This window comes from Rhinoderma darwinii, chromosome 11 (assembly GCF_050947455.1).
Source record: "Rhinoderma darwinii isolate aRhiDar2 chromosome 11, aRhiDar2.hap1, whole genome shotgun sequence".
In the NCBI taxonomy this organism is placed as follows: Eukaryota; Metazoa; Chordata; class Amphibia; order Anura; family Rhinodermatidae; genus Rhinoderma; species Rhinoderma darwinii.
In genome coordinates this window covers 51989423-52010659 of record NC_134697.1, presented here as the reverse complement: position 1 = coordinate 52010659, position 21237 = coordinate 51989423, and the positions used below count along the sequence as shown (strand labels likewise).

The following is a 21237-nucleotide window of genomic DNA, read 5'->3' as shown; positions in this document are numbered from 1 at the left end:
AAGAATGGACTGTCTATACTGCCCCATAGACTTGTATTGGTCTGTGCGTGGCACATGAAAACCACGCGGCCTGCACGGACGCAATTCACGTTCGTGTGAATCCAGCCTTAGGGGGACTGTTTCCAGGGCTGCACGGGACAAATCAAATTCCCCACTGCAGCTTTGCGAGCTCCGTCAAGGGAGGGAAGGGCTGTTGGCGGCCATTTTTCTCTCAACGCCCCCAATATCCCCCCCCCCCCCTACTGGGTACCTTTACACAGCCTTTTTAGGAAAAACATCACACCTTAAAGCGACCCTCCAGCCAAAAAAAAAAAAAAGTACCGTACATTGCCAATAATTACCTGCTGCACTGCTCCTGAAATATCTGGCCCATGTTCCTGACCCCCACTTTCGGTATCCTAAATGGCCACTGCGGTCTCAGACTTTAAAAGAAGGTCTTCACAGGAAAGTCTGAGACGCCCCACCCCCTCTCCACATCCCTCTGATGGACCACGGATGATGACAATGGAGCTGCTACACGCAGTGGCCGACGTCATCAGCGCTGGTCCATCAGAGGGCAGCGGAGAGGGAGGGGCGTATCTCAGACTTTCAAAGAAGGTCTTCACAGGAAAGTCTGAGACAATGGCGGACATTTTTGATACCAGAAAGCAGAACGCGGGCCAGATCATTCAGGAGCAGAAGGGTTGCTTTAAGTGGCGGGTTTTTTTCAGCAAAAAAACGCTATGGCCAGATGTTAAATGGAAGTCATTCAGGGAATAGTAAATGCACTACACAGAGTCTTTGGTCTTGCATATTTTGGGTCAGTGTTTTTTTTGCAACTGCAGCATGGGGTAGAATTGGTGTTTTTACAGCAATTTAGTGGCGTTTTTCTCCCATAGACCTCCATTGTTTTTTTTTCCCTAAATAAAAAACACCACATGTTAATGTGTCTTGTGTTTTTGTTCTGTTATAAATCATGTGTTGCAACGAGAAATCTTTGAATCACATGATTTGCAATGTGAAAAATGCCACAATTTTTATTTTAATTTTTAAATAAAAAAAATACAAAAACCGCAGGCACTAGAACAAACCATATTCAAAAAACGCCACAAAAAAAACACCAGGGGGTTCTGTGTCACTGCTCTCCTGATAGGGCCCCCACCTACATCTAAGATGGGACACCATATTCCATTCTACTGCCTATTTTCCGTCTTCCTTTATCTCGGACTGTGTCTATTGGCAACTTTAGGGTATGGGGTGGGGAGATTATTTGTGCAACAGAACAAGAATGGCAAACGGACGATGGGGTGCTATCAATTAAAAGTCTTAAGGAAAAATGATAGAACATGTTGAAATGTTGAACAGATGGTTGCAAGCTGTGCCAAAATACTCACCTGCAGCAAGCTTTTCTTCTTTTGAGTTAAAGAGGCTCTGTCACCTGATTTTGCAACCCCTATCTGCTATTGCAGCAGATAGGCGCTGCAATGTAGATTACAGTAACATTTTTATTTTTAAAAAACGAGCATTTTTGGCCAAGTTATGGCCATTTTTGTATTTATGCAAATGAGGCTTGCAAAAGTACAAGTGGGCGTGTTTAAAAGTAAAAGTCCAACTGGGCGTGTATTATGTGCGTATATCGGGGCGTGTTTACTACTTTTACTAGCTGGGCGTTGTGTATAGAAGTATCATCCACTTCTCTTCAGAACGCCCAGCTTCTGGCAGTGCAGACACAGCCGTGTTCTCCAGAGATCACGCTGTGTCGTCACTCACAGGTCCTGCATCGTGTCAGACGAGCGAGGACACATCGGCACCAGAGGCTACAGATGATTCTGCAGCAGCATCGGCGTTTGCAGGTAAGTAGCTACATCGATTTACCTGCAAACGCCGATGCTGCTGCAGAATCATCTGTAGCCTCTGGTGCCGATGTGTCCTCGCTCGTCCGACACGATGCAGGACCTGGGGAAGTGACGTCACAGCGTGATCTGGCAGAAGCTGGGCGTTGTGAAGAGAAGTGGATGATACTTCTCGTCAGAACGCCCAGCTAGTAAAAGTAGTAAAAACGCCCCGATGTACGCACATAATACACGCCCACTTGGACTTTTACTTTTCAACACACCCACTTGGACTTTTGCAAGCCTCATTTGCATAAATACAAAAATGGTCATAACTTGGCCAAAAATGCTCGTTTTAAAAAAATAAAAACGTTACTGTAATCTCCATTGCAGCGCCGATCTGCTGCAATAGCAGATAGGGGTTGCAAAATCTGGTGACAGAGCCTCTTTAAGCTGCCCATGCACTTGCAATAGCTAAATTCTCATTTGGCCGACAGCTATTCCTCCTCATAAACATCCACGCCCGGCTTATACATTAATATGATCACCCAAATGGGTGAGATACTGAAATATGAGAGGGAACGTGTGATTTTCTTGATGTACTGCGAGTGACGAACATTTATTTTGTGATGTAAAGGGGATTATTGTCTATTCTTGTATTAGGAGCAAAAGGTCAGTCTTTGCAGGACATGGTTAAACAATTACCAGCCCTCGGAGACCACACAAGACATCGGCTAAACTATTAGGGAAGTGTTCTGTGGACAAGTCCAGTCTTCTGAGAGTGACTGGTCGGAAATGAAAAAACGCCAAGTTTTACAAATATGCCATGTAACTATTGGGTCTATATTTGTTTTTGCAAAAAAAGCTGCCCCTGTGATCTCTTAACTGTTCAAGTGGAAACATTGGGGGAGATTTATTATGCCATTTGCACCAGTATTCTGTCAGGGAAAAAAGTTCAGGTTTGGTCTCACACCTGTTTTGCGCAAAAATTTGCTACTTTTATCACTTTGACTCCGCTCTCAATACTTAAAAAAATGGGTGTCGCTTAGCAGACATGTGACCATCCGCAGCCCGACAAATTTACTATAATTTACACAAGAAATTGCTGTGTTCTATATACAGCAATTCACAAAAATTCCAACTGGAAATAACCAGCCGAAGCAAAAATCTGTCCTATATCCTGATGGAAACAATCTTCTTTAAAAAATAAAAAAATGTCCCAGCAATGTAATAGCTATGAGGCTACCTTAAGGCTATGTTCACACGGAGTATTTTGGGGGAGGAATATCTGCCTCAAAATTCCGTTTGGAACTTTGAGGCAGATTTTCCTCTCCCTGCACGCCGATTTTCGCGCCGTTTTTCGCCCGCGGCCATTGAGCATAAAACAGCGCGAAATACGCTTTCTCTGCCTCCCATTGAAGTCAATGGGAGGCCAGAGGCGGAAGCGCCCGAAGATAGGGCATGTCGCTTCTTTTTCCCGCGAGGCAGTTTTACTGCTCGCGGGAAAAAGACGCCGACGCCTCCCATTGAAATCAATGGGAGGCGTTCTCGGGCCGTTTTTGCGACGCGGTTTCCGCATAAAAAAACTCGCCAAAATACTCCGTGTGAACATAGCCTTATTCCGATCACATCAAAATCTATAGACCGATATTGGGAAGGGGGTGACATAATATACATGGGGGGGGGGGGTGAAATATCACATGCTTCCATTTCTGCACTCTCTCTACTTATCTCATAGCTTGAAGATCATCTCCATTCGAACGTCTCCATTTGTGGACTTGTGAACAGCTGGGCACAGCCATGTACTCGGGCATTGTTATTAAAGCTACAGAATGTCAGTTCTTGTGTTACACAGCTCTCAACTACATTCTGTAATATGAAACATGAAATATAATACACAGCCAAACCTCGTAAGACATGGGATATGCTCCAGCCTGGTGCAATTTATTTTTATGATGAAAGGCGATTCGAATAATTTCCCTACCGAAACAGCCAACTCAGGTTTAAAATGAATTATATTTAGGACATATGGGCTATAAACACGTGTAAATACTACGCACTAAACACGGATTGGATGTAACACTATAGTTAGTATCATTAAACCCTTGTGGTTTCCCTCTTGGATTGTGGCCAATATAATGACGGAACGTATGTTAAAAAGGAACATAGTGAGGTACCTGCACAATCGTGTACTCACAAACTCCAACCACAGCGCTAAGCTGCCCATACACATAAGAGGAAAGTTTCCCGAAACAACCGATATAGTCAGTTCAAGACGAATATCAAATGCAATACGGACACAAACAACCATTCCAGAGCCCTACGTTCTGCCTTTGTCTGGATAAAATTAAATTGCTCTGTCCACCTAAATGAAAATACACCTATTGATTTTAATGGCCATCATGTAATACCTGCAGCGAATCCGCTATGACTAATAGAGGGGTGTCTCAACCAAAGGACCCACCCTCCCTGCAGTCTCAGAATGTCCTAGCAGCAATTTACATTTTTCTACACTAAACACCTTTAAAAGGAACACCGCATAATACGCTGCCCGTACAGTATGGTTATTTGATTATTGTATATGTATAAAGGCGCCCGCATCCGACCCAAAGACATCAGGAGGAAGTACAAGACATGTCCCAATCTGACGTAAAGGGAATCTATAGCCTCTCAAACAAAAATGTAATTGCAACGTGTCAGGAACGCTCAGCACCTACATATTAGATCGTGGATATACACAGGAGCACACAATATCCTAAAGAACGTGCTTGACCTTTGCACACAGATGTCCTTTCACCTATCATTGCTTGTCTGTCAATGAAGAAGGCAGCAATGGAAGATAAAAAGGATGCGTAAACTTTGTCACTATGGCGGCCAGTTTAGAAGATTTTTATCCGAAAATACAGATATCTTTATTCTACACGTGCACGGCACAGGGCAATTTTAATACCGGACTGGTGTTTTTAAGGCTGGAGGCGGTTTTTTTCTTCAATGCTTTGAGTCACTATTGTTATATGGTGCTTCACAGTAATTGCTATTTTTTATATTTTTGTGAACATAAATAAAAAAAAGAGAAAAGGAACAAATAAATAAATAAATAAAGGAGCTTGATATTTCTTACTATACACACATCTATCATTCTGGGGGCAGAGACTGATGTGAATGCTGCTGCAGAGTATGTTATATATGATAAATATATTTAGGTTAATCCAAATTTGGGGGGAGTTAAATGAAGGGAAACTTTTTGAATCCAATCATATCCTAAAACTATTTAACAATTTCTAAACGACAATGAAGAAAAGCCACACCGGGTTAAGTATCAGTTGCAAAGTGGTCTGGAGAAAATTCAATTCACATGTTAATAATTTTTGAATAAACGACATCAGCGCAGAACCCCTTGGGCTGTTTCTTGCACCAGACGGTGTGATCTGATCTGATGGCTTCCATAACCAGTACACATAGCAGAAACATAGCCTTTGGGGGAAGCTATACGTCCTGAAGAGGCAGTGGAACATGTTATTAGCATATTCACAGCAGAGGTCCATACAATTAGCAGATCCCATGGCAGCAATTCAAAAAAGTTCCAGCCCTCTCCTACAGTAAACACAGTTTGACACTTCTCTTCAAAGCCTGTAGGAAATGCGCCCCATGGGTAAACGTGGTAGGAATTGCTGGAGAATTTGGCCCTCGGAAACTGAATTACACCAACACTGCAGAGGGGAAATAGACATTTCTGCCAGATATCCACACCCTATTGCACTTGTACAAAGTAGAATTATTCGAAATTACTTTGAAGTCCCAAAAAATGCAAATGAGTTCCAGCTTGAAGTTAAACCAGAGATTTATCCTTCTGCCACTGATCTCAATTCATACATAGAATTTAACGTAGAAGACGACGTTCTCTACTTCAACACGTATCTGCCCGTGTAACAAAATAAATATCTGGCTTATGGAGAATGAATGTTTATTTCCCTCTGGAAACACCAGCCCCTGGGGCCATTTATCAAAGTGTCTGACTACAATGCTGTTTACAGCCAGAGGAGTTCTGCCTATGATTTCATATACAATATTACACATGGGAAGGATGAGATGGATGATAAGATCATTAAACAAGAAATTCCTCTTCTTTTGAATTATTCAACCACACTAAACCTGAAATCTCCATGCAGCCCTGGATGAAATTCCATATTTTTCAAAGCCACCTTTTTCAGGACTTAAGGCCCTTTTACATGCGCAAAGGAGCGTTCATATGAACACTCCTTCTCCAACATTGCAACGCTGTAAACAGGGCAAAGATCAGCCGATGAACAAGTAAACGCCCGTTCATTTATGCAGCACAAAATATTATTGTTGTCGGCAGCACACGTCCCTGTGTAAACAGGGAGACGCACTGCCGACACGATAGAAATTTATGAGGGCGAGTGATCGGCGTAACAAGCGCTCGTTCCCAAACATAGCTCCTTGTGAAAGGAGCAGACGAGCGCCGATTAACGAACGGTCTCATTGATCGCTGCTCGTCTTTAGGCTCTGTTCACACTTGCTTTAGGGGTTCAGTCTTTACAGGAGACATGACGGATCTGTTATTACCAGTCATGATTAGTTGTGGCGGATCAGTTTTTCTCCATTGACTTACAAGGGATCAGTCACGGTTCCATCAGGTATGGCCTAGTTCAAATCTGCGTTGAAGGCTCCATTAGGGGCCTTAGACGCAGATACTGCCTAGATTACCAGAGACAATAGCGCAGCATGTTGCACTATTGTCTCCGGTAACACTACGGACACCCTAACTAAACCCATTAAAATCAATGGGTTCTGTCGGCCGCCGGTGATGCAATGGAACCGTTGCTTCCGTTATTCCCTTGTTCTGCTCCTCTGATGGAGCATAGCAGCGAAATGACAACGCAGGTGTGATCATAGCCGATTACGTTTTTTTTTGCCAGATACAACACTGCAGCATGCAATTTTGACTGTCAAAAACAGACTGAAGCATGATGGAAAAGAACTAAGGCCTAATTCACGTTGGAGGCTCCGTTAGGGGTCTCAGTCTGAGATTCTTACAAAAATATATTATGGTTTCCAGTAAAACCACGGACACCACGACGGAAATATTATGGAACCCATCAAAGTCAATGGATTCCGTCGGCAGTGTTCGTGGTGCAATGGAACTGGCGCTTCCGGTTATTCACTTGTTCTTTTCCTCTAAAGCAGAAGTAAAACAAAATAATGAACGTTGATGTGAACAAAGCCTTACAGATGTGTGAACAGATGCAGTACTAAGGCCTCATTCACATCTGAGTTGGAGGCTCCGTTAGGGGTCTCTGTTGCAGATCCAGCCGAAAATACCAGAGGCAATAGTGCAGCATTCTGCACTATCCTTTCCGGTAAAAACCAAGGACAACCATTACCATCAAAGTCAATGGGTTCCGTCGGCCGCCTATGTTGTCTGTTTTACAACGGAATTGCCAATTGTGGTATTTTCCAGTCTAACAAAATGAGCCTGATGACTTAGGTTCGAGACATTAAAGTCTACAATCACCTTGACCATCTGACATACAGGTGGTCACAAAGCTTAAACGGACTCATCGTCGTGGGCCGTATAAACGTGCGGATATCAACGAGACAGCTCGTTGATCGGTGCTCATTTGCTCTTTTCAAAATGAGCTATGCATGCAGACAAACTAAAGATACGGATGAGGGCACCTATAGGAGCTTTCCAAGAGTAAAAAAAATAAAACAGAATTTGTAAAAACTTGGCAAGAACTGATGCTTACTGGTACATTTTTGATTTTGGGAAGAAATGTTTGTATTTCTACATAGTATATTCTATAAAAGTAAATATGTATATAAAAACAAAAAAGTCCTGAAATCTTGCCTTACTCGCAAGGTTTAGGCCGACTATGTATAGATGCTAATGTAATTCACCCAAGACTACACTATTTGTTCCAAAAGTCTGAACAGAATGGAAACAAAAATACACTATCTGGTTACTGGCTCCTAGCGAGCTCGCATACTAAACCAGTCTTCAGGGAACACATAATTAAGAGATCACAAACCGGAGTCCCGAGCTGACCAAGAACTTCACTCACGTGACTTGAACTTCGAGGTAAAGAAAACACACTATATGCAATGATCACAATAACATTATATATGAACTGTGCTATAGAAGCATATAAAAAAAAAAAAAGGATGTCCATTATTGAGGTTCATGGACAACCACGTTATTTGCATGAATGTTCCCCAGTAGCATAAAGCTGCTAACAAACATAGCTGAGCCCCATAATCCTATTACAGACTCCCTCCCTATCAGAGTGTAGTGCAAAATAAATACGATCTACATATAGAAAAGGAGGACCATTTTATTCTCAGATATGGAGAATCATCAACTACAGGAGGTGCGGATGTGGCATCCAATAATCCAGAAAAAATCCGGTACTTCCAAAACGGAATTGAAGTTTTGAAGTGGGGAGAGACTATTGATGGTGTAATATTTTAGATCTTCATACCTCGGGGGCTCTTTCATATCAATCAGAACGGTTGTAGGGCACACATCGTTGCTGGTGGATCCATTAGATATTTTTATATTGACTTTTTACAAAGTTTTGGAAGAAATCAATAGTAACGACCTTCACAGATGAAGTCCTGTAAAGTGAATACAGTGAAGACACAAAGCTTCCACTTGCTATTTGATCTAAATGGGAAGCTCGGCTTTAATCAGAGGCAAAACATACATATGTGATGTTCAATCGCAAATACACATTCATAATAAGCGGCATATTGAGGCCCCCGTGAAAGAGCTGAACCACATGGCAGAAGGAACACAGATCACGTTTAATAAGCAGAAGACCTGTGACATTCTGGAAGAATCTTGGGGCATGCAGGTCTTTAGTGGAATGCTTTTGGAAATAAAATGTTAACATCATGATAATTATATTTACACTTCCACCCGTCCCCTCTGAGATGAATGTTGGTACAAGGTCAATCTCTTCTAAAAAGAAGGTCACCACTTGGGTTAGCATATTTTTACAATTATACATGGACTGTCTGAGACGCCTTTATCCAGCGCAATTTTCAGACCGAAATTATAATGACTGCATTCCACAAAACTCCCTAGGCAGCTAAATGAGGGGAGTTGCCCGAAAATCCTCACCGGTCGTGCTTCAAGTGCACACGGGACAAACGATCGCTATCAGGTAGATCATAAAAATGCCAGTCAAGTTAAGAAGTTATTTCACCCCCTTCCTGCTTTTATTTCATGTGTCAGCCTTCATCGCCATCATCATAATGAAGAATATTTTGTCGTTTGGTTCTTTTTGGGAATGTTAATAAAAGGATATGAAATGCAACCAGAGAAATTGTATTTCACAGCAAGGAAAATATTGGTTTTTTTTTACACTGCACAAAGTGTTTGCTTGTAAGAAGTGATCCGTATTACCAAATGTTTTACTGCCACTAAAGTGGTCTATAGGCGGTGTCAGGGATGGACAAATCCAGAAGACAGCCAGGTACCTCGAAATCTGCTACTAGCACCTACATTTTTTGGTTTGTTTTCCAATTTGTCATCCGAGGAATTCAGAATTATTATTTTTTTTACCTTGAGTGGTCTAGAAGGCTTCTAAAGTCTATAGCAATTTGTCCATCTACGTGCAACAAATTTTCCTGAAGTTCCCAGACGTCTACTACGCTGGTGGTGGCACTAGAAATGCACAATCCTTCCTTTTTCAAAACAAAAAACAGTAGTAATCACATATATTAGAAAATCTCCATAAGTGCTTGTGATCAGCAAACGCTCTATAGCACATTATATACAGTGCAATTCATTATACTACATTAAGGACCCATGAACACAAATATGGACCCTCTATGGCAAAGTACAGAGATGTATAGCCTCCATGGACTTCCGTACAGGCTCCATCAGACAACTTATGCACGGAGATTTCAGGACTTTTTTCCCTATGAATTCGACAGGAAAAAGAAAACTCTTCGGAAGCATACAGAAGTACAGCAGAGGCCTTCTATTTACCTATATGGCAGTCCTATTTCACTCCGTACAAGACAAAACCGTCATGCGGCAATGTGCATGGAGCCTATAGGGCTCTGTACTCTAGGAGGTACTATGGAGATTTTTCTGAACAAAGCCAACGATCGGGAGAGATGTGCTGCCGACATGATGGTAATGCATGGGGGCATGTGACCATAGTAACGATCGCTCGTCGCCAAACATAGCTCCTTGTGAAAGGAGCACGAGCGTTGATAAACGAGCTGACTCATTGATTGGAGCTCGTCATCTTTCCCCATCTCACTCCCCCTTATCAGAACTATCACAGATAATTGCTCCCCACTTTTCCCCGTCTTACAAGTCCACTGCCTCAGGATAACCACAGATTCCACCCTGTCCCTTAAATCGCACAGCCAAAATCTTACCACCTCCTTCCGCCTCCACCTAAAAAACATTTCTCAAATCTGCTCCTTTCTCAACCTCTAGTCAACAAAAATGCATTTACCTGCCGTCATAATCTCCTGCCTAGACTACTGCAAGAACCTTCTCTGTATGCTCTCATCTTACACTCCTGCACCCCTCCAATCCACCTTCAACTCTGCTGCCCGGTTAATCTAACTCTCTACTACTAAGCAGCCACGACGTGGATAGTTGCATCTCCTAAGTGAGTCGATCATGTCGTCTGGCTAAGACAACCCAAACAACAGGTGCATTGTACCAGCACATGGCAGCTGAGGATTCTACCATTTGGGTTACAGGCAACTGTTGAGCCTGACCGTGGCACTCAGGTCTGAATGTGATGTCAGCACACAATGTACTAGATGAAAGTACAATCAGATTTATAAAATTAACCCTGTATAAGTCTCCACACAAACAGTTTTAAACCGCTGTTTGGCCATAGACATGAGATATTATGGTCAGAAATGTATCATTGATATTGCACTAAGTACTATTGATGCTTCTGGCAGAACATTTCTATGGCTGTTTACCTATGGCTCCAATTATTTCACAAGGTTTTTTTTACAAGATGTTAAGTAGGAATCTATTGGAAGCATCAGTGAGAATTTCCTTGTTGATATGCACACACGTTACAATGGGACAGACAGACTTTTATATCCCTTCCCCAGCTGAACGCACAGGAACAAACAGCAGCTTATGTTACTAATTCAACATAAAATGATCCTGTATGAATAGCTAGGACACCACACCCATCACCGGCACTATAGAATCACAAGAACACTAATAAATATTGTATTTAGTAAATAATAATATATTTATTACTACTGGTTCCTGCTGAGATTTTCAATAGGAAGATCTTTCTCGTCTGTCTTACAAGAAAACGACCATCCAGCACTCCAAAAATACATGCACATTTTCAAAGAGAATTTTTAGCTCCTTTCTAAATCACAAAAGATCTCAACATCCGTGCAGCTATACATAGTACAGAATAGCCATTTGTTTCAATGCTAAAAACGTTCCGCAATATTGCATTACAAAGTAGACAGAATCATGGAGGAGCGGAGCAATGTAATTGAAGAACTACACTGAGGTGTTTGTCTAAGGCTCGATTCACACAGGACGGAAATACTGCCTCTTCTCTGCAGCAAAATCTGCATGTGTTACGCAAGTATTCCGCTGTGTATTCCACCCCTTCTACATATAAAAGGCTGAAATCCGCAGTAAACATCCAGAACAGAATGTACATGCTGCGGGTTTTCATGCTCTGATTTCCGTCCGGAAAACGTTCAGCAGGACGTGGATGAGATTTGCTTAAAGCTCATCCACATGGCTAGGACTGTAATCCGCTGCAGATTTTCTGCACTGACAATACACAGCATTTCTATCCTGTGTGAATCCAGCCTTGGATGACCTATCATCATAGTAACTTATTTGGCAGTGGTGGTAAAGTGTAACTAAACTTTAAAAACTTCTGACACGTTATAGTGACATGTCAGAAGTTTTGATCAGTGGGGATCTGAGAACCGAGACCCCACCGATCGCTAAAACAAAGCGTAAAAAACACCCAGATAAGCGCGGTGCCTCTTTGTGTCTGATCAGCTTTCCGCAGAACAGTGTATGGGCTCAATAGAAAGTCTATGAGTCCGTACACCGCTTGCTCGGTTTTCCAAGAAAAGCCGATCAGAAACTAAGAGGCACAGCGCTCACCCAGGTGGACCACCACTGATCAAAACGTTTGACTGGTCATTGACATTTTTAAAAGTTTAGTTACCCTTTTACTCGGGTTAGTAGATCTACAATCCCTGCCGCTACCGGACGAGGAACAGCAAGTTGCCACTTTTTAGCCCCCTAAGCCATTATCCAGGCCAGTGAACTATGCTACAGTTAAAAGGGTTGTCTCATGCAAGACCACCCCATTCCATAGGTCTTATGAAAGTATTTTAGCAACATAGAGGGCAGACCCGGACCTACCACGTATTACACGATCAGCCATTTATTTGAATGGCCGGCATGTTGCAGTATAATTAAGACTGGTGATGCATTACCTAAACTGTGGCTATCCAGCAGCTATGGAACTACCACTCCCATCATGCATTGACAGTGAATATAGCGCTAGTGTCCTGTGTTTGAATCCAACCAAGGGCAACATCTGCGCGGAGTCTGTATAATCTCCCCATGTTTGTATGGATTTCATCCGGGTTCATCAGTTCCCTCCCACACTCCAAAAACACACTGATAGATTTATTCGATTTCTACAAAAATTGGCCATTGCGGTCTGCAGCATTTATAGGAGTTCAGTGCTGGTTACAGAAGTCATTGTCACTGCCAGACAGCATTCAAATAGCTAGGTAAACAGATTGTAAACTATGGAACACTTACCCCAGATTTACATGAGCAGAAATGTGCCCGTATTACACTGGTGTGAATCTGGCCTTAGGCACAATGCATCAATTCAGTCATTTTAACTTTCTATAAGTCACTCATCTACTACCAACAAGACATACATAGACAAACAGCTGTTTAGTGCTGGACAGAGGAGAATCACCCTGTTATAGGATAGATCTCATTACAAGGTACTTGTTATGCAAATGCTCTGTACAATATCACGTTACAACAGATAAAACACGTCTCATGCGCTCATTGCTCAACCTGTGCTTTTGTTAGATAAAATCCACTTTAAGTTGGCAATATGATGTGATGACATTGAACAGATCCAACGTTGCACCACGTACAGGCTGTCAGGATGTTCAGATGCGCGTCGATGCAGTGATCTACCGGCAACAACATAACAGAGCAACATAGTATGTAAGGCTGAAAAAACAAAAAACAAAAGTTCAGCCTATTCACCTGCGATGTTGATCCAGAGAAAGGTAAAACACCCATGAGGCAAAAGACAATTTTCCTCATCTTAGGGAAGTAATTCCATCCAGTCTCCAAATCTGGCAATCAGAATAGATCCCTGGATTAGCAAACCATCTCCAGTAATCTAGTAACCATAACTTGTAATAATATTACACTCAAGAAAGGCATCCAGGCCCCTTTTGAACTCTTTCAGTGAAATCACCATAACAACTTCCTCTGGTAGATCGTTCCATAGTCTCACTGCTCTTACAGTAAAGAATCACCTTCTATGTTGGTGTAGAAATCATCTTTCCTCTAGTAACCATAACAAAGTTTGGGAGCACGGCACGTAAAACGCGAAAGATGGGGCATGTCTTGCGGTACACTTCTGCAACCCGGACATAATTCCCGTAAATAAACGGGAAGGTGTCCGTGGACAATAGAAGTGAATGGGTCCGTAATTGTGGACCACAATTGCGGTCCACAATTACGGGTGATTTTTACGGTCGTGTGCATGGGAGCGAAGTCCTTTTCCATGTCAGCTTTACCGAGTGTTTTCCAATTTAGTATGTACAGGTGACATGTATTTTCTCTCGACAACTGCATAATCTTACATTTATCAGTGTTAAATCTCATTTGCCACTTCTCTGATGAGGCCTCCAACTTCCCCGGATCCATTTGTAAAATAACACAATACGGTCCTTATTTTACACAATTTAGTATAATCTGAAAAATGTATATATGTGAGAACAGAGTATTGATCCGTTTTATTGAACTGATTTTTCAGACACAACAATTGTTAGATACTCTACAGCAGGGGTAGGCAACCTTTTTTGCGTGGTGTGCCGGTAAAAAAAAAAAAAAAAGTAGTCAGTGTGAGACGCAAACATGAAAGTCATAGACCGCAAACGGTTACCATGTATGGGACAAACCAATCAATCAGCTAATTAAACTTACATTCATTGGATATACTATGAGCGGCTACTGAACATCAGCATAGGGGAGGGGGTGCACAAAGGAGACCGCGGCTACCGAACACTAATTTCGGGGGATGCATATAGGAGAAAGAACAGCCAGAGATTTTCTGGTGGAGGGGTGAACATAGGAGAGAGAGAGAGCTGCAAGAGATTTAATTGTGATGTAGGGATTGTGTGCACCAAGAAGCTTGGAAACTTTGCCGCCATGGTGTTGATTTCTAAAGTGACTTTAACATACTTTTAAAGAAACACCAGTGATGGCGGCGGCAATGATCTCCAGGAGAGACAGCGGCGCTTCATTATACGCTGGTCAGTGCTGAATACCAGGAGAAAGAGTGGCGACAAACACAGAATGAAGCACCGCTATGTTCACCTGGTGATCAGCGCCACCAAGCTCATAATAAAAGCGCCACTCATACAACGGCGCTGGACACCGGAAGAGAAATGTGCCCATAATGAATGTGATTGAGGAAGGGAAAGGGGGAAGAAAGTATGTGATCTGTAATTAAGAGTTAACTTTTATTGGTATACATTAAATGAACAATTGAGCTAAAAGTCCAATGGTGCACCAAGGTATGTGTGAGTGACCCCCAAACTCACATACCTGTGGGCCATGTGTAGTAAAGTATGGTATATGAATAATAAATGGAATGTGTTGCTGTCAACAGTGCTTCAGTGAGGGGAACACTATTGCGCTACCATGCTTGAAGTCTAAGACTGCAGCTATGCTAATATAAGGGCAATGGTGGCCGATAGCACTACCATGCGGCTGTGCTGCAGCACAGTGTGAATGTGACCTTGCTAAATACGCCCCCAGGTAAAGATCTAGGTGAACCAAAACCTGAGCGTGTGGCACAGTGATGGCTGCAGAGCTGTCAATTGTATAGCAATGTGATCGCCATGCTGAATGACATAGGACTTAGAAAAGGTAGAATAAATTTTATTATGAGTCAAAAGCAGTATGTGCAGATGTAAGGCAGTAGGTTGATCGTGTTGTGTTTCACATCTGCAGGAACAGCCGGGGTTGCCTAGCTGTGGCCGCGCTCAGCATCAGCTGAGAGGCGGTAACGCAAAACTCTGCCAGAGTGTGACTCAACTGTCAGTGGAGTCAGACTTGGCAAGTGTAATGGTTCTCAGAACGGAGCGATGCCTCCAGTGCTGAGAGATCAAGGAGCCCCTCAGGATGAGCTGTCCTGCAAGGCAGCAGCCCTGATCCAGTGAGTGCACCAATGACAGGACCGCTCGGTGAATTCACCGGCGGTCAGAAAGAGCGTAGCGGCTGGTGAGAGTTCACACCCAGCCGCTCAAAAATGACAGCGGGGTATGCTTGTGCTGACAGCACGTTGGTGCTGTGAGCCCAATGACAAGACCGCACGGTGGGTTCACCAGCGGTCAAAAGGAACGTAGCGGCTGGTGGGAGCTGACACCCAGCTGCTCAGGAGTAACAGCAGGGTGTGCTGCGCTAATAGCACGCTCGTGCTGTAAGTTAAACAGCCGGCTGCTGTCAGCAATGCAGTGAAAGCAATCGGTAGCAAATGAGCCTAGATATGGCAACTATGGCCCTAAGTGCACCAGTGGACATTAAAATTATAGAGCACCCGACGCGCGTTTCGCCAGCATTCTGGCTTCTTCTAAAAGTTAACTCTTAATTACAGATCACATACTTTCTTCCCCCTTTCCCTTCCTCAATCATATGACTTTATTGGGTGGTGCACACCAATGTGATCTCTTGACAATCTTGTGTGATAGGTGGTCTTCCACACACATCCGCCCATAATGAATGCCCTGTTCAAGATGTGGCACAGGTTGCCGACTCCTGCTGTACACGGTGATAACGTACCAGTGTATCAGCATCACTAAAAGTGGCCAGATAAGAGATGACAAGGACTTAAATACACACGTGTATGAAGCTTCTTACATGCAGTATGAATATGGAAATAGAAGTGATTGGAAGGAAAAGAGTGTTAGGCTCCAGCTGTGGACAAAACTATTTAGCAACTACAAAGAAAATAACATCCCCCAACAGCCGACTGCCCTCTGACTCACTAGGTGCATTATGCCCCAAATACCCCGAGATGTGGAAACAGAAGTGTTGGGATTATATCAATATCCATATTAAGGAGGTATAACTTTGTGTTGAGCCCCACCTGTTGAAGGATGGCAGCAGCCACCCAAGGATACACGTCGAGTTGTCGCACACAGATGGTCAGACTATTCATCAATAACGTGATGTTCATACCACTCCGAATACAATTTTAGCTCTGAACAAATGAAGGAGCAGTTTATTTACTGGATTTTCCATTACATTAATCATTCCTTCCTAATGAATATTTACAGTGCAACTCAAAACCTGCGTGCTAATGCCATTCAATACAGAGTGGCAAATCCAGTGTACACAATATATGCCAACTGAGAGATTAGTGAAAGGACACTATTAACCCGTACATTACTGAAGCGGTTATATTCAAATACACACCTTTATACACTGATGTTAAAAGAGAAATATCTTAACACTGCATACACTACTTAGAGGGTTTATGCACTATTCCCTCTGAAATGCCCCTCCATTCCCTATACAGAGGCCTCTGCATAGGACATGCCCAACAGCTTATTTATGTTCTGCACTGAAAATAATGCATATATAATTATATATAGGTAAAATAACAGAGCACCCCTAATGCAGCTCCCCCTATAATATTCAATGCCCGAGCACTGATCTTTGGGACCGCAGCTGCAGAGGAGACACTGTTTGCCTGTCCATCGACAATAGCCTTGCAATGAGACTATACAAACAATCCCCCCCCCCCTCAACCTGCAGCCATGGTCCCCGGATTAGTGTAATGGCAGGCTCATAGGCTCATACATGCAACAGCTTTCCTCCATATCTCCACATGTATCCATTTTCCAGCATTGTGTTTTATTCTTTGTAACATATTTTGAAAACTTTGTAAAGTGATGTAAAAATAGATTCTCTACTTTATAGTAAATAATGGAAGAAGTATCTGCTCACACTTGACTGCTTTTTCGGCAAGGAATCTGGTATTTTTGACCGCAAGACCAGCACTATTTAAAAATACAGGAGACCTGACAGACCATTATGAGCCAATGGGGTCCATCAGGATTTGTCAGCATCCGTTTCAAGGCAGAAAAGTCACAGGTGTCGTGGCCTTGTAAGGAGCAGAAGCTGCAAAACTAATGGGAATCACTTGTGAAAATGCTCATCATCAATTAGATTTATGGGGGAAAAAAATAACACAAAATAGCAACGCAGGATCAGTTCCATTAAAACAAGCTAGGTTTCCGTTAAAGGCTATGTACAGTTTTAAAAAAAATATATATCACACTGATATCATACATTATATATATATAATCAGTGTGATTGGAGCAACTTTGTAATTACTTTTTATTAAAAATTATCTTTACTCTTTGAGATACAGCTGCTTTGTATCTTGTATACATAGCAGCTGTATCTAGCTTTGAAACCTGAATCCGTCAGGTCCACGGGACAGACGGGTTCATTGTCAGCAGGTCCTGCAGGTTTCGGACATGCAGGATTGAGCCATCAATCACATCTAAATTCATAAAAAACTATTTGATTGGTGTACATAGCCTTTAAAGCTGATCTGTGTATTGTACTAGAGGAAAAACGTCACATTTGTATCAGAACGTCTGCACAAAAACCATGTATGCCCCTTCAAAACAAGGTACAATGCCAGCGTCACCTACTATGTGCATCTATAAAGTGCAAGCCAAATGGCAGCACATCTGCAAAATGCCAGCAGGTATCTGCAACCATGAGCTGGCCAGGTATACTGTACAATCGGGGGTACAGTGCCATGAAAACAAGGTGTGAAAAACAAATGGAAATTCACAAGTGTGAATTTTCACAAGGACAAGGAAGGGAAAAGTTGCTGTAACAATTATAATAGGGCTGTGAATAGTCTATAGACAATATCTGGCAGGTTCAATGAAAGAAAACCTGCAGCTGGGAAGTACTGTGGCATTGAACCAGTCACTCTGGTGTTGAGACTTGTTATGTGGTCCCTAATTACATTACATGACTGAGAATGGGCACCTCTTTCATGTGAAGTAATGTCAATTATGTGTCCCGATACAATGTCAATTATGTGTCCCGATACAATGTCAATTATGTGTCCCGATACAATGTCAATTATGTGTCCCGATACAATGTCAATTATGTGTCCCGATACAATGTCAATTATGTGTCCTGATACAATGTCAATTTTGTGTCCCGATACAATGTCAATTAAGAAACCATCACATCCAAATCTCAGCACCAAGGTGGTGGGAAAAAGAATGAAAATTTTTGTTTGTGCCGGTTCAGTAAAAAGTTAGTGGGCCTTCATACATGTGATATTCAGAACGAACAACATTATTTCACATGGAAGCTGGAGTATTTCCATTACTAAATCTTCCCATCGTTTCTCCTGCTTGTCTTCTCCTCTACATTCTTGTACACCACAAGAGCCAGGCAGCCATCTACTCCATCAGTGCTGCCCGCAGAAATCCTGGTGGAGCGTAAGCAATAGGCAAAAAAGGTAAACACACTGGTCTCCACAAGAGTGGTCACCTCCAACGGCTGGATAGGCAACTTCCCAAACTGCACGACCTGCTAAGAATTCTGCGTGAATACTCACAAACTGACTTTTTTATACCCAAGAATGTTCTCTGCTGAGCCATCATCTCTCCACACAGGGCACCACTGCTTAACTGCGCCGCTCTGCCACAGATGTATGGCAGGCACTAAGCCTCTGCCTCCATAAGGATTAGAGTTAAAAATAGCAGTAAGATTTGTTTTATGCTCTGTAACCACTTCCAAAAACTGATCAAAGTTTGCATTCATGCTTTGACATCAGTCCGAGTCCCATCGTGATGAACAGGATCCGTCATCATCACTTGTTTTTATAGCTCTGTTCACATGTGCACTAGGGCATTCTGTTGGGAATTCCGTCACGTCTGACAAAATGATGACACTTTACGTTTTTCAGTCTGTTTGATTTATCTGCCGGGAAAAGCTCCAGACGCACACATTAAACGTAGACAGTGACAGATGCCTACCAATGGCATCCATCACAATAGACCATAATGGCGATCATGACTTGTACATTAAACAGATACCATTATAGTCTATGGCTGATGTATGCCACTGTTGGGCACGTGTCACCTATAGACTATAATGGTATCCAATCAACGTACAAATAATGAAAAACCATTGAAAAGCCCACAATGCATATGTTATCTGTATTCCATATAGTGGCATACATCATACATAGTCTCCCATGTTGAGAACCATACACTGCTCAGTATTCACAGTACTACGCTATTTCACCCCCTCCCCCCAAACAAATGGGTTTTTACAGAACATGCGCCCCAAAAAAAAAAAAGAATAACCAGTCAATAAATCTCCTACAGTTAGTGCTTCCGTCAAGTAGATTAAAAAAATAATATATAAGATTCTGGAAAACCTGGGTGACATCAAATATTGCCACTATTAGGCATCCGTCACCCATAGGACTATAATGGGATCCATTTAATATATACGTCATGAAAAACCATTGAAAAGCCCATGACGCATATGTTAACTGTATGCCACACAGTGGCATTCATAACACATAGGCACCCATGGTAAGAAAACGTACTGCACAGTACTCGCGCAGTACCACGCTATTCCATCCCCCAAAAAAAAAAAAAACCTATACTAACGTATACCAGACAGAGGCAAAAAGGGACACTCAGGAACCCTATGGATATGTTTAGTGTGTACAACGGCAGCTTTCAGACGTACACACTAAGCATAGGTCAAAAACGTACATTTCCAAGTGGCCTCAGTGCAGCATCCCGCACTATTATTCCCATCAAGATGACAAGAAACTCGACCCACCACATGTCTATGGAGTCCGTCGGTCACCATTTGGATCCGTATCAGGACGGTCTCCGTACAGAATCACGGCTTCCATTGTAAACTGAAGATATGACGGTAGTGTGAACAGAACCTTACGACTAATGCGAACCCAGCCACAAGGTTTCTATGATTGGCGCTAACTGCTGACTGGAATATCCAACCACCAACGCAGGTACATGAGCCTTCGTGATAATGAACGTCACATGTACGGTAACAAAACCGCTAAAGACAACCAATAAGCATCCTCTGAATTGTTCTCGGACACATTATAACATGACGGCGCGATATAGAAGGATTATTGCGCGAGCTGCTCATGGATACGCTAACATTACAATGAGACACTTGTAGGACATGGGATCATTTACAAGCAGCACTAGTGGGGCTCAGGGATGTAATGTAACAAGCCCGGACTCCACTGAGGAGGGTTTACTGGAAGTTTCACCATTACTCACCCAGCCCAGTGATGAGGAAGCCCCTGGGGGGTCTCAGTGCCCTCCTGACCCAGGCATCACGCAGCACCTCCAAGTTGGCACTCTGGCCCTGGACCAGCAGCACCCAGCTCTCCAGCCAGCCCTGGAAGGACACCTCCGCCACGGCCCGGACCAGCCTCCTGTTCCAGAAGCACCTCGCGTTTGCAGCCTGAAAGTCCTGGAAGACTTGGCTGCCCTTCTCCTCCGTCCCTGTGCCATCCCGTCTACACAGAACCAGGGCAAGAGAAGAGGGGGCCAGCTGGACCACCCTGTCCCGGGACATGCTGAGCTCTCGGCACCGCGATCACATACACCGGACCCTGCAGGCAACTCATCAATTACACACTGCTGCCTGGGTTACTGCAACCAGCACTGCGGGGCGGAGCCAATCGCGTCAAGCGCCTCCGCGACGACCAATGAGAAGCTGCGGCGGATGTGGGGCGGGGTACAAGTGTGCACCTTGGTGTGTGAGAAGTTACGTGGTGAGGTGTAGGCTGCTGCGTTATATGCGGGAGAGGGAAGGACACGGAGCGTTATGTATAAATACCGCAATACCAATAAGATTACTGTATTATAAATGAATTACAATGAAACACATGGAGAACAAGCAGATGTTTACAGAAAATGGCCAGATAAAATAAAGAGTAACCAGTCATTAAACTCTTACAGTTTGTCAAGTTGTAAAAAAAATAAAAATAATAAAAAGTTGTGTGTCATCCAGTAAGGCCAGTGCTGACCTAGTGCATTGTATATACATAGT

At 43.0% G+C, this 21237-nt stretch overlaps 1 protein-coding gene across 1 annotated transcript in view; it reads right to left on the bottom strand.

Moving 5' to 3' along the window:
* The window catches only part of STOX1 (storkhead box 1), a 39039-nt gene extending 18212 nt beyond the window's left edge, over window positions 1-20827 (bottom strand). Inside the window, exon 1 of the mRNA XM_075842701.1 lies at window positions 20460-20827. Within this exon, the coding sequence (XP_075698816.1) occupies window positions 20460-20760 (301 nt within the window). The 5' untranslated portion in view covers window positions 20761-20827. The remainder of the gene's footprint in view (window positions 1-20459) is intronic.
* Window positions 20828-21237: the final 410 nt, after the last annotated feature.